Consider the following 13,986-nt stretch of genomic DNA (forward strand, 5'->3'; position numbering starts at 1 on the left):
TTACAAGAGGAGGTGGTCATGTCTAGAGGGAATTATTCCAAACATGTATATTCCACTCTTCCATCCCTTAAATGGAAACCTTAACACCAAGATAAGAGCAGCAATGTTGACTTTTCAGTAGGATGTACACAAGCCTTCTCTTCTCCATGCTAAACATACCCAGCTCCTAAGCCGTTCCATGCAGGGCATGACTTCCAGACCTTTTATCATTTTGGCTGCCTTCCTCTGGACATGTTCCAGCTTGTAATAATAATAATAATAAAATTTTTATTTATATCCCGCCCTTTCCAAGATCAGGGCGGCTTACAACAGAGATTAAAAACAATGGTACAAAGACAATATAAAAACATTACTATAAACAGACCATCCCGACAATAAAGGAAACTAACAACAAAAACCAACAGGATAAAAAGCCCCTTAGCCCAACCTCTTGGCCACGGAAGAGGAGGGAGGCCCACAGGATTTTTAATCGGGGAATGCCTGTTGGAACAGGAAGGTTTTTAAGTCCTTCCTGAATTGGGCCAGGGTGGTAGTCGAGCGGAGCTCGGTGGGCAGCGTATTCCAAAGGGCTGGGGCAGCCGTGGAGAATGTCCTCCGAGTGGTGGAGGCTAATCCCTCTTCAACTGTGGTATCCAGAACTGGACACAGGATTCCAGGTGAGGTATGACCAAAGCAATATAGAGTGGTACTGCCACTTCCCTTGATCATGACACTGTACTCCTTCGGATGTTCCCTAGAATTGCCCAAAGGCACCAGATCCCATCTAATCTTGGAATTTAGGCAGGGTCAGCCCTGGTTACTACTTGGGATGGGACACTGCAATGAATACCATGCGCTGTGGTCTACATTTCAGAGAAAGGAACTGGCAAAGCCAACTCTTTCCTACTTGCTCAGTCTTGCTCTCTTTCTTTTATAACCTGGTCCCACACGCACGCGCATACACACACACACAAGTACTAAAAATTAAGCCAGTTGACTTTGTCATGTGCTCTCAGAGGAAACATCAACATTAGCTGTATGCTTCCAGAACCTGGAATCATTTCTTTCTTTTGGACCGCAACTTCCAGGATCCCCACAGTCAGCTCAGTCACTGGACATGCAGACAGAGGTATTCTGGGAACTACAGCCCAAAATAATTAACTTTTCCAAGCCAGGACAAGGGCATGAAATATGGACTAGCACAAAATGCAAGGCCCTCCAGATATTGTGGGATTGCAACTCCCATGTCTGGCTATGTTCACTGAGGTTGGAAATTGAACTCCAATAACATCTGGATAGCAAGGTTTTTGCCGCCTATGCTAGGAAAAGCACAACAGCACAAACATAACTCTACTGGAGATGTAGCCAGCTTTCTTAATTAAAGGAAGAAAAAGGAAAAGAAACAAATTTTACTGCCGATCATAGCTTCCCCCCCCCCCCCAAAATACTGTTAAATTCAGATGTATTGTGTGGCAAAAATGCCATGTATCTCACAAATACAATTATTTTTATAAAATAAGGCACTCTAGTGCTCCTCATGCAACCAGAAATCCAGATAGGAAAACAGTCATCTTGGAACATGAGCTACTTACGTCATTCGACTGAAATAATCTTGTCATGGCAAAGAAGGCTTCTGTGGCTTCCGTTGTCCCAAAATGTTCACCCTAAACGAGAGGAGAAACAAACAAATGCTGGACATCAAAGAAGTCAACCATATTCAGGAAAGTTCTAGTTTCAGGTTCAAATATCTTTCTTTTCATGTGACTTGAAGTCTACAAAATGCCTGTGTGTCAGAAGTGTCAACTGTCAAGGGCTTCCCAAACCTTAGAATGGGAGCTAGTAAGCTCAATGAATGTACAAATCAAAACTCATCTGAAACATTATTAGGGGAGCAAGAATGAAGATGTCCAACAACAGTACCTATATCTTGCATTGTATCCAATGAATTACCTATCAAGTCACCCAAATGACACTTTTGAATCACAGAGCCATAGAGCTGGAAAGGACCACAGGGGCCACTTGGTCCAAGTCCCTGTCATGCAGGAAAACAAAACTAATGCACTCCCCAAAGGTGGCCACCCAACCTCTGTTTAAAGACCTCCAAAGAGGAAGAGTTCATCACCTTAAAGGCAGTCCATTCCACTTCTACTTTGAAAGTTCCCAATTACACATAAATGTCTTATTACCTCAGGGGTGGGGAAAGCGTGGCCCACAGGTAGGCTTTGGCTTTGAACCCCACTTTGGCAGCCCACAAAACCCTCCAACAGTCCCCTGAAAATATCTCCGTTTAAAAAAAAACGTGTATATATACACACACACCCCTCACCAAACAGTCCAGAATGTAAGGAAACTACTATTGGATACGTCAGTCTGGCTTTTCCACCTACCTGAACTCCCTATCCATATCTTACAAATGCCTTTTTTGGGCAGATAATGGTGACCAGAAACAACTTGATATCACTTCCATAGTACTGTAACACCATTTCTGGTACACAACAGCATCATTTCCAATGCGGCCCATGAGAGGGTGAAGAAAAGAAAACTGATTCCCTGCCCCTACACAACTGTCCAGCCCTGCATTACACCCCTGGTGTGTACCGGTCCAAATCCAATGCTACCTTGAACCATACAGATCAATGCCCCACAATGGCTTACATCTGCATCTTTCATCTGCCCCCTCCAATAGCTACTTGCAACTTCCACACTTGAAGATACTACAGTCAGCCCTCCACATTTGCAGCTTTGACTTTTGCAGGTTTGGTTATTTGCAGATTTGATTAATATGTTCTCTCTAGGAATTACTAGGTCCTCCAGCGCAAATTTGACAGAAGCTGACCAAAGAGTTGTGCTGGAGAACCTAGAAATTCCTAGAGAAAACACTTCTCTAGGCATTTGTAGGTCCTCCAGCATGATTCTATGATCAACGCCTAGCAGATGTTGACCATAGAGTTGCACTGGAGGACCTGGAGATTCCTAGAAAGGGGTTCTTTCAGGTAAAAAGAAAAGTGTTTTTTATTTGCAGTTTTTCCACATTCACCCCTAACTCCTGTACATGTGGAGGGGCAACTGTATTTATAACTCCAGAACTGGAAACTAGACATAGATGTGTTTAATTTAAGACTCTCTGGTCAACTAATTCTACAGGCTATGCACAATAAATCAGTTCTGTAAGACTTTGAAGAGTAGGAATCAAATACTTGCAGCATAGCAGACAGATGAAAAACAGGCAGAAAGGAACAAAGCCATTTAGTTTTCATTCCCACTTTGTTTCCTTATCCACAGCATGTGAGCAAGTTTGACATGTCTGTACACACACTGGTTAAACCAACCTTCCACAACCCACCATCTTCCAGATGTACACCCACAATCCCCCAGCCACAATAGCTGGAAGTCGTCAGGTTGGAAAAAGGCTGATCAAGAGATAACAGCAATAATAAAATGCTCTAGTCAATTTGTTCACAGCGCAAGCGGTGCAGTTAATCACATGGGAGGAAGGGGTGGGGTCCAAAATGTAAAATGTTCTCCCCATTCACAGAATAAAACAATCACAGGAACTTAGAGTTGGAAGGGATCACAAGGGGCATCCAGTCCAACCCCCGTCTGCAGGAATACAAGAGTACAACAGTACTCTTGAAAGATACCCATTCAATCTCTGTTTGAAGACCTTTAAAGGAGAATCCACCACCCTTCAAGGCAATTTATATCACTATCAAACAGCTCTTCCAGTTAAAAAGTTCTTCCTCGTGTTTAGGTGGAATTGCCTATCTTGTAATTTGAATCCATTTTGGGACTCTAATCTCTCAAGCAGCAGAAAACAGGCTTGCTCCATCTTCTACATTACATCCCTTTAAGAATGTAAAGATTCCTAACATGTTGCTTCTCATCTCTTTTTTCTCCAAGCTAAACATCCCCAGCTCCCTAAGCTGGGTCTCACAAGGCTTGGTTTCAAGGCAAACCTCTGTTTAAAGACCCGCAAAGAAGGAGAGCCTATTATCCTCTAAGGCAGTCTATTCCACAGTGGAAAAACTCTTATAGTCAAGAAGTTATTCTTAAGGTTCAAATTGAATCTCTCTCTCTCTCTCTCTCTCTCTCTCTTGTCATCTGAATCCATTGGTTCATGTTCAGGTCAATGGGGCAGCAGAAAATAAGTTCGCTCCGTCTTTACATGACATCCCTTCATATATTTAAAGATGTGTCACATCTTTGTCTTCTCTTCTTTAAGCTAAACCTATCCAGCTCCTTCAGCCATTCTTCATAAGACTTGGTTTCTAAACCTTTGACCATCTTGATAATGCTTCTCTGGACATGTACAAACGTGTCCATATCCTTCTTGAAATGTAGCGTCAGTATTCCAGGTGAAGTCTGACCAAAGCTGCGTGGCACAACTACGTCCCCTAATCTGGACGTTCTACTCCTGCTGACACAGCCCAAGTTGCATCGGCTTTTTTGGCTATTGCATCACACTGTTGATGCACACTTAGCTTGTGATCTACTAAGCCCCTAGATCCATTTCACATATACAGCTTTCACCCATCCTATATTTTTGCATTTTTCCTGAAACAGCAAATCCAACTTCCCTCCAGCTTCCTTTTCCAGGCCTTTTTGCTGCAAGCCAGAGTTATGAAACCAGAAGCCTCCTCGGCCCCCAAGCAAACTAAGAGAAAAGGAGGAGAAAAATTGCTGGATGAAAGACTGAAGAGGGAAGGGTTTAGCCTGTATCCCCCTTCTCAATGGCTTTTTCTTTTAAAGTTGGAACACACCCAATTTCTACAAGACCCAGATAGTTCTGAGACAGAACCTGCTACTATCGCTTGAAGCCTGGTTTTTATCAAGAGCCAGAGGTTTGAACTGAATTGCACAGAAGCCAGTGCATTTACCTGGTTCAGCAAGTAAAGTATCTTGGTGAGTATATGCAGACATCTTCTCGGATTGATGGGGGTCTCGTTAAAGATGCGAGCCTGTGGGGAAAGAGCAGAAGTAATGTAGAAAACAGAGCAGTGCAAGCAAGGATGTCCAAGGAGTGAGGTTTCCTTACAACAGGCTGCATGAAAAAAGGTGAAACAGATTTTTGGAGGAAAGGCCTTAAGCAAATGCTGCTTCATTATCACTGAACTTCCCTTCAAGGAATTTGGCAGATCCAAGAGATGATTCACTTTATTTGGCTACAAAAAGGGTTGTCTAGGGAGTCGGAATGGGCCACGAGCCACAAACAGGGCTGCATCTTGCCCACCCCATTCTATGCAATCTCTTTCCTTCCCTTCTCGCAGCACTATTCTTTTCCTGGAAAACAGCCTCCATTCCCCTTCCTGATAATACATTCCTTCCACATAATTCCCAGTCAACACTATCTCCTGAGCTACTTCTCCAGCTACATTTCTAAAAACAAGGATGGTTTGCTTTGTAGATGGAATAAATGACTGGCAAGGAGATGTCGGGGGCAATTTCAAATGAACTGTTTACTGCTCTTGTACTTTATCCACTCACCAGCCTCACCACAAGTGCAGATTGTTCTGGTCTCCCTCTCTTTTTCCACACCAGAAAGGAGCTTGTTTTGCCCTTTCAGTGGAAGGCCATCCATGAAGGGTTAGAAAAATAAAAACCACTTAGTCTTAAAGATGCTGCTATATTCCCCTCCAATCCTTTTTATTCAACAAAAATCTGGAATATGAAGGGCAGCTGCTGCTGCAAGGAAGGAAGGAAGGAAGAATGTATTTGGGAGAGATGGCAAAATTGTGACTTCTAGCCTTTTCAACACAGGTTTTTACCACTAGCCTTTTAAACATATGCTTACAGGTTTTTGGCAGCGAAGTGCTAGCAATCCATTGGGGATGGCTTGGCAATTATCTCCAAATCAATTTGTGAAAGACAGGTCCAAAACACACTGCAGAAATAATCCAGTTTGAGACCACTTTAACTGCCCTGGCTCAATGCTAGGAAATATTGGAAACTGTAGTTTTATGAGCCTTTAGCCTTCTCTGTTTGACTATCTGCATGATAGTCAAAACCCTTACCATCATTGCTCACTCCTTGCCTGGACATTTCAAAGACTATTTCAAAAAGAGAGCTTCAGCCACTACTGAAGAGGTGATGTAAAGAAAGATCCAAACTTACCTCCTGAAGAATAGCACTCTTTTCCAAATGTTGGAAGGGGTTGGAGCCACTACCTGAAAACAGAGCAAAAGAAACACATGAATTATCCAGATGTTAAGCAGGGATGGAACAGAACTTTTTGTCAATGTTTCCATAAAAGAAACTGGAGACACATCTCAAGATGCTCGAAAGATGTTTACATGATAAGGAAAAAGAACCAGTGTGTTATGGCCTTCTGTACTGAAGTTCTTCTTCAAGGATAATCTATTACTGAAGTTGAGAAATTTCTGGAGAAGGAGGTCTCAAACCATTTCCTGATTGTCATTTTTCCACCTCAGCATCATGCAAAGTGTCCCCAATTTCCTCTGAGAATTTCACTGGGATGCTCCCCAACTTCTGCTTGTAATGCTTCCACAAACAACTGGTTTTCAAATGTATTATAGGTCAATGGTTCTCAAGGAGTTGCTCAAGGGGGGCATAAAGACTTGGAGGCCTTAATCCCTCTTCTTCTTCTTCCCAAATTTTTTAATGTGTAAAATTTACACCAAGTTAAAACTGTTCCAATTTGAATGATGTTATTTCCTCATAAAATGTCTGAATGTGAATATACATGAATGTGGAAATGAAAATACACACACTAAATAAACAAAATTATTATTATTATTATTATTATTATTATTATTAACCTTTATTTATAAATTTCTATTCATATACAGTCATCCCTCCATATTTGCGGATTTGATATTTGTGGATTTGATTATTCACGAATTTCATTAATATATTCTCTCTGGGACTGTCTAGGTCCTCCAGTGCAACTCTGTAGTCAATTTAACTAAAAGTTGCACTGAAAAACCATTTGTAGCTACTCCAGTGCCATTCTATGGTCAGTGTATGTTGGACATTGACCACAGAGTTGCACTGGAGGACCTAGAAATTCCTAGAGAGGTGTCCTCTCAGGTAAAAACAGTGTTTTTGTTATTTGTGGTTTTTCCATATTCACAGGGGTCTTGTTCCCCTAACCCTAGCGAATATGGAGGGACAAGAGTAGTCTGTTATTGAGTGGGGGAACAAACATCCACATGTAGATGTAAGGGGGGGGTGTCCAAATTTAAAAGGTTTAAGTAGTATGGCTGCCCCAAATGTTCCACCAAAAGATCAGTTATGCCAGATGAACATCCCTGAATCACAGCATAGTCCATCCCTTTGTTGTTTGTTGTTGTGTGTCTTCAAATAGTTTCCAACTTATGGCAACCCTAAGACAAACCTATCATGGGATTTTCTAGGCAGGTTTCTTCAGAGGGGGTTTGTCATGGCCATCCTCTGAGGCTGAGAGAGTGTGACTTGCCCAAGGGGTCACCCGATGGGTGTCATGGCCAAGCCGGGATTTGAACACTGGTCTCCAGACTCCTGGAGACCTAGAAGCCAAGACCACCACCAAGAAGCCAAGAAGAGTCATGGAGAGAAAGAGTCCCTGGAAGCCAAAATGACCAAACTGAGGCTGTCATACTTTGGCCACATCATGAGAAGGCACCACTCATTGGCGAAGGTAATAATGCTGGGAAAGGTGGAGGGAAGCAGAAACAGAGGAAGGCCGCATGCTAGATGGATGGGCTCTATTAAGGCGGTCATGGGTATGAAATTGCAGGACCTGAGCAGAGCAGTAGAGGATAGGGGTCTTGGAGATTCCCATGCACAGGGTCATGATCGACCCAAGGGCAGTTAACAACAACGCCATAGTTTTTTGTAGGTTTTTCGGGCTCTGTGGCCGTGTTCTGGAAGAGTTTATTCCTGACGTTTTTCCAGCATCTGTGGCTGGCATCTTCAGAGAATGCTGGAATGAAAGCGTGTGGGGTATATGCACTGCATGACCGTTGGTTGAGAAGAAGTGATTTACATGTTCATCTGTGTGTCCGTCTAATTCAAAGATATAGCTGTGTTAGTCTGTAGAATCTGTATGTGGAGAGATCTTGTAGCCCCTTTGAGACTTATCAGTTAGTCTCAAAGGTGCTACAAGATCTCTCTACATGTGTGTTGGCCTGTTGTTGAATGGAAAGGCCTCAGGGTGTCTGTTCAATTAATGATCTATTGTCTGCTGGGAAAACTCCTGTCATTTGCATGGACTGAGGTCCAAAACACAGTGCAGAAATAATCCAGTTTGAGACCGCTTTAACTGCCCTGGCTCAGGGCTAGGGAATGCTGAGAACTAGTTTTGTGAGACATTTAGTCTTCTCCGTCAGAGAGCTCTGGTGCCACAACAAACTACAATTGCCAGGATTCCCTAGCCCTGCACCAAGGCAATTAAAATGATCTCAAACTGGATTATTTTTGCACTGTGTTTTGGACCCCAGTCTTGATTTTGGTGTTTTTCAGAACAACAGGCCAATACACCGATGAACACGTTAAATCACTTTATCCCAGCCAAGGGTCATACAGTATATATATACCCCACTCTCTTCCATGCCAGCATTCTCTGAAGATGCCAGCCACAAATGCTGGCGAAACATCAGGAATAAACTCTTCCAGAACACATAGCCTTAAAAAAGCCACAAAAAATATGGATGCCGGCTGTGAAAGCCTTCCACTTCACAACAACTCCAGAGTCCTAGGCCAGTACTCAAACCACAGCTCTGCGCTGTCTGAAGGGGTGTTTTGTGCATGTTCATTGTGAAGCAGAACAAAGGTGAAGCCTGACCAAGGTGCAAACACAGATTTGTCTTCTCCCATCCTTGCAACCGAAGAGCATTTCTGGTAGCAATAGCACTAGCAAGTACATTTCTATACCACTTATCAGTGCACTTAAGTACTCCCTAAGCGGTTTACAATGTGGAAGCCAATTCCCCCAATAAGATGGGTACTCATTTTACCAACCTACAAAAGGATGGAAGGCTGAGTGGACCCTGGAGCCCTGCCTGGGATCGAACTCACAACCTTGTGGCTGCAGGACCGGCATTTAAACACTGACAGGGGCCATAAACATGTGGAATCAAAGAACCATAGAGCTGGAAGGGGCCTCATGGGCCATAGAGCCCAACTCTCTGTTCAGGGCAGGATCTCCTGGCAGTGATCCCCAAACTGTGCCCTTTAAGGGGTTTTGGACTTCAGCTCCCAAAAGCCTCAGCCATGTTGGCCAATACCCTGGGATTTGATAGCTGAAGTCCAACATCCCTTAAAAGGCAGAGTTTGGGGGGTCACTGAATGAAAGCATCCCGAGAGAGCTGTTCAGCCTCTTTTTGAGACTGTCTAAGAGGGAGAACCCACAGACCTCTCTAGGTCATGGGCTCCATTACCAAGACTTTTAGGTCCAAAACACGCAGCAGAAATAATCCATCTTGAGATCGCTTCAACTGCCCTGGGTTACAGCTAGGGAGTCATGGGAACTGTAGTTTATTGTGGTACCAGAGCTCTATGACGGAGAAGGTAAATGTACTCACAAAACTACACTTGCCAGTATTCCCTAGCACTGAGCAAGGGCAGTTAAAGCGGTCTCAAACTGGGTTATTTCTGCAGTGTGTTTTGGACCTTGCTTTCAAGAAGTTCCTTCTGAGTCGATTGTCAAACCACACTTAGGCTGCATCTGCACCACAGAAAAGCCCAGTTTGATGCCACTTTAATTGCCATGGCTCAATGTTATGGAATACTGGGGTTTGTAGTTTTGTGAGCTGTGAGTCAGAGAGCTCAGGTGCACCACAAACTACAAATCCCAGAAGTCTATAGCATTGAGCCATGGCCACTGAAGCGGTGTCAATCTGCATTAATTCTGCAGTGTGACAGCAGCCTTAATCCTGACCAACGGGGAGAAAACTCCATTTAGCAACCAAGAAACTGAAATATTTATGTTAGTCTTTCTTCTTCTTCTTTCTTCTGCCTTCAACCATGTCTTCCAAAAGGACTTATATATATTAATCTCATTGACTTCCCTGAAACTGAGAAAGATGTAAGTCTTTTCAGTTATTATTGCTTACTTATCGTTAAACTGTTGATTTACTATTGTTTGCATTTATTCTTCCCAATCTTTCTCCACAGATGTTTTTAATCTTATCTTTTTAAAACTCTGTATGCCTTTTACATGATTTTATATTGTTTTATGTGAGGATTTTTAATTTTCAAGTGATTCTTTCTGAGAGAAGGTTGACATAACAATTAAATAACATTAAGAAAAACCCCTTCTTCCCTCAGGCGAGGGCCTCCCATTTGTGTCGGACTACAACCCCCATAATGCACACTTGTGGGGATTATGGGAGTTGTAGTCCCTCTTCGAGGAAGAACGCCTCGCCTCAACCAAAGCCACGCCCCTTTGTGGGCGGAGCCAACTGCCTCAGGGGTTCCCTACGGGGCTACCCACTCCATAGTCAAGGGGCTCCCAAGTCTGCCTAGCAACGGGGCCTGCTTCCCGAGGCTTCGCGGCCTAGTCGCCACCTCGAACTCCGGAGCCGGCGTGTTCTTACCAGACTCCTCGTCCTTCTTATCAAACTTCTTAATCATGGCGGCGACGGCGACCGGCTCGGCTTCTGGCCGCAGATTTCAGCCTCCACGCTCACCCTCCGGGAAGGAAGTCCCGCCCTCGGAGCGCCGAGGACTACATTGTGCGCGCCGCCATTGGTGGGCACGGCCGCCACTCAATCTCTGGGCCACGCCCACTTCTTCCACTTTAGCGGCTGACGTCACTTTTCCTCCCAGGAGTTGAAAAGGAGGAAGAACGCCTAGAACCGTATTTACATAGCCACACCCCTTTCCTTGTTATCACGCCCACCCGGAAGTAAAGGCCGTCTTGCTATTTAAAGGGACCGCGCTCTTTATTGGAGGAAGAAAATGTCCCCTCCCCCCAAAAAAATTAACTTCTTAAGAGTTGGAAGGGGATCATGGGCCTTTGAGTCCAACCCCTTCCTCAACGCAAATCAAATTCCTCAAAATGTTGGCCTCTCTACCCATGTACTGTATTGGGTTGTAACTCCCATCATCCCCACCTAGCATGGCCAATGGTGAGGGATCATGGGAGTTGTAGTCCAGTTGCATTTGAAGGGACAGCAATTCTCCAGCCTCCCCTCTCTATTATTATTTTATTTTAAAATCGCAATGGCTGCATCGTCTGCACAGCAAAAGTAACCCAGGTTGACGCCGCTTTAACTGCCATGGCTCCATGCTATGGAATTCTGGGATTTGTAGTTTTGTTTGGCATTTCTCCTTCTCTGACAGAGAGCCCTGGATTCTGTATTATAATTTATGGTGCCACGGCGGTTAAAGCGCAGTCAACCTGGAATGTTTCTGCAGCCAATGACAACAAAAAATGGACAAAAAAAGACATTTATCTGCATGTATCCCATGCAAACTAATCTGGAACTTCCTTCTCTGAACAGAAATAAGTTGCTGAGGAGAAGAGGAGGGGAGTCCTGCCCTTCTCTGTCGGATCAGGCAAAAGCAAACTGCTGCAGCTTCTCCTAAACTTGTGGGTTCTTCCACACTCTGATGTCCCAGTTTTTAGCTGATGCAGAATGTTGGAGGGGACCAAATCTGCAGATGGCACCAAATTAAGAGGAGTAGCAAATACCCCAGAGGACAGGATCAAAATTCAGAATGACCTTAATAGATTAGAAAGCTGGGCCAAAGCTAACAAAATGAAATTCAACACGGAGAAATGTAAGGTTCTCTTAGGGCAGAAAAATGAAATGCACAGATATAGGATCATGGGAGACTCATGGCTGAATGAGAGACTTATAAGTGGGAAAGAGATCTAGGAGTACAAGTAGACCACACATTGAACATGTGTCAAGAGTGCAATGCGGTAGCTAAAAAAGCCAATGAGATTCTAGGCTGCATCAAGAGACGTATAGTGTCTAGATCAAGGGATGTAATAGTCCCACTCTGTTTGGCTCTTCTCAGGCCCCACCTGGAATAATCCTGTGTCCAGTTCTGGGCTCCACAATTCAAAAAGGATGTCGAACCTGCTCATAACAACATCCGCAAAGTCATAGCCGTTAATGTGGAGGGCCAACTGTATTTGCAAATATTCCCAAATCCAAAATACTTGGGGTCCCAAGCATTTTGGATAAAAGACACTCAGCTAAAGGCGGATCATTCTGTCCATCTGATAGCAAGAGGCTCCATCTGTGTGCCACCTGAATGTAATCTCCATCTTTGCAAACATAACAATAGCATACCCTCCAACCAGGGACGTAGCCAAGGGGGGGGGTCTTGGGGTCCGGACCCCCCCTTCCATCAGAAAAATGAACGGTGTGTGCTGCTGCACCGCTGCACCCAAGCCCCATTATAATGGTGGCACTTAGTCTGGACCCCCCACCCCCTTTCCTAAAATCCTGGCTACATCCCTGCTCCAACTGCCCCTATTTGGATTAATTCTCAGTTGTCCTACTTTTCCCACTACTTTTAAAATATCCCAGGATGCACCTGCACAGTAGAAATCATTAACTTACTTGTTTCATTTTTATGCCACCTTTGTCTCAGAAGAGACTAAACGCGGATCACAGATAAATAATAATGGAGAAACAATATGAAGAAACAATGCAGTTTGACACCATTTTAAGTGCTGTAGCTCCATGATATACCGGGATTTGTAGTTCTACAAGGTCTTTAGCCTTGTAATGTTTGTACATTACATGTTAGCCAAGTTAGTTTGCATCCTGAGGAAATAACAGATTTCCATCTGAAGGAAATGTTTATCCTTTTACAGCCTCAAAGACTGTTTTGCTTCTGCTGAGAGAGCACCAGACCTTGTTTTCTCAGATACGTTTATAGATATAAATGGCTCAGCACTGTGGATGATGGGGGTGGTGGTTGACATATCAGCCCTTGCTTCTTTGTTCCCAAAGCCTTCCTTCCATGCAAGCTGAAATCTGTTTAGCACCCCAACAGCAGTTAATCTATTTTAAGTCTGCACAACTCCTTTGGAATTCTGCTTTAAGACGCTTAGAAGAATTGCAGGCTTTTGAAACCATGCCAGCTCTCTCCCCAACAAGCCTCACATTCAGCTCAATGAAGAGTTCTGCAGAATGCAAACACACATTCATGCTTGTGTTATTTTGCTCGGTCCGAATCCAGGTGATTTCTACTTGTGGATTTCCCCTCTAATGAGAAAAACAGAATGTCTGGAAGTAAAACCCATTCATTTCTATAATAATTCAACCCTTTGTTGAGTCCATCTGGAACTCAGTAGGTGTCACATCTCACATTGGCCTTGTTAGCTGCCGCATCACACTGTTGACTCATGTTCAACTTGTGGTCTACTAGGACTCCTAGATCCCTTTCGCATGTAGTTTCATTCAGCCAGGTGTCCCCCTGTGTTGAATTTCATTTTGTTAGCTTTAGCCCAGCTTTCTAGTCTATTCAGGTCATTTTGAATTTTGATCCTGTCCTCTGGAGTATTTGCTACTCCTCCTAATTTGGTGTCATCTGCAAATTTGATAAGTATGCTCCCAATTCTGTCATCCAGGTCATTGATAAAGATGTTGAATAGCCCTGGGCCCAGGACAGAGCCCCACTGGACACCCAACTGGTCACTTCTCTCCAGGAGGAAAAGGAGCCATGGTTCTTATTTTGGATATTTTAATGATTGGCAGCTGTATTGCTGACCATTTTATTGTTTGTATTTTAGATAACATTCTATCTGCATTTTGTATTGTTGAATTGTTTGCTGTAATCCCGCCTCGATCCGATGTTTATTATTTTATAATAAATAAAATTTATTATTGTTGCTTTCAGAACCTAGAAGTTTATCACACTAGCGAGATCCACGGAAAAATGGGAGTTAAGCAAGATTTAAAGCAAAGAAAACTCGAAAATGCCCAAAGTTTATCAGACAACGTCACAAAGTGAAATAACACGAAGTTAATCCGAATGCAAAGCAGAGAAAACTGGCAGCTTTTTACTTTTGGAACAACTCGAAAGTAAAAAAGCTGCCGTTTT

At 43.6% G+C, this 13,986-nt stretch overlaps 1 protein-coding gene across 1 annotated transcript in view; it reads right to left on the minus strand.

Moving 5' to 3' along the window:
* The window catches only part of COPG2 (COPI coat complex subunit gamma 2), a 31,119-nt gene extending 20,384 nt beyond the window's left edge, over positions 1-10,735 (minus strand). The window contains exons 1-4 of the mRNA XM_042467476.1: positions 10,515-10,735; positions 6,091-6,143; positions 4,857-4,937; positions 1,572-1,643 (exon numbers count right to left, since the gene is read on the minus strand). Of these exons, the coding sequence (XP_042323410.1) occupies positions 1,572-1,643; positions 4,857-4,937; positions 6,091-6,143; positions 10,515-10,551 (243 nt within the window). The 5' untranslated portion in view covers positions 10,552-10,735. The remainder of the gene's footprint in view (positions 1-1,571; positions 1,644-4,856; positions 4,938-6,090; positions 6,144-10,514) is intronic.
* Between the last annotated feature and the right edge of the window lie 3,251 nt (positions 10,736-13,986).

The sequence above is a fragment of the Sceloporus undulatus genome, chromosome 5, assembly GCF_019175285.1.
Source record: "Sceloporus undulatus isolate JIND9_A2432 ecotype Alabama chromosome 5, SceUnd_v1.1, whole genome shotgun sequence".
NCBI lineage: Eukaryota > Metazoa > Chordata > Lepidosauria > Squamata > Phrynosomatidae > Sceloporus > Sceloporus undulatus.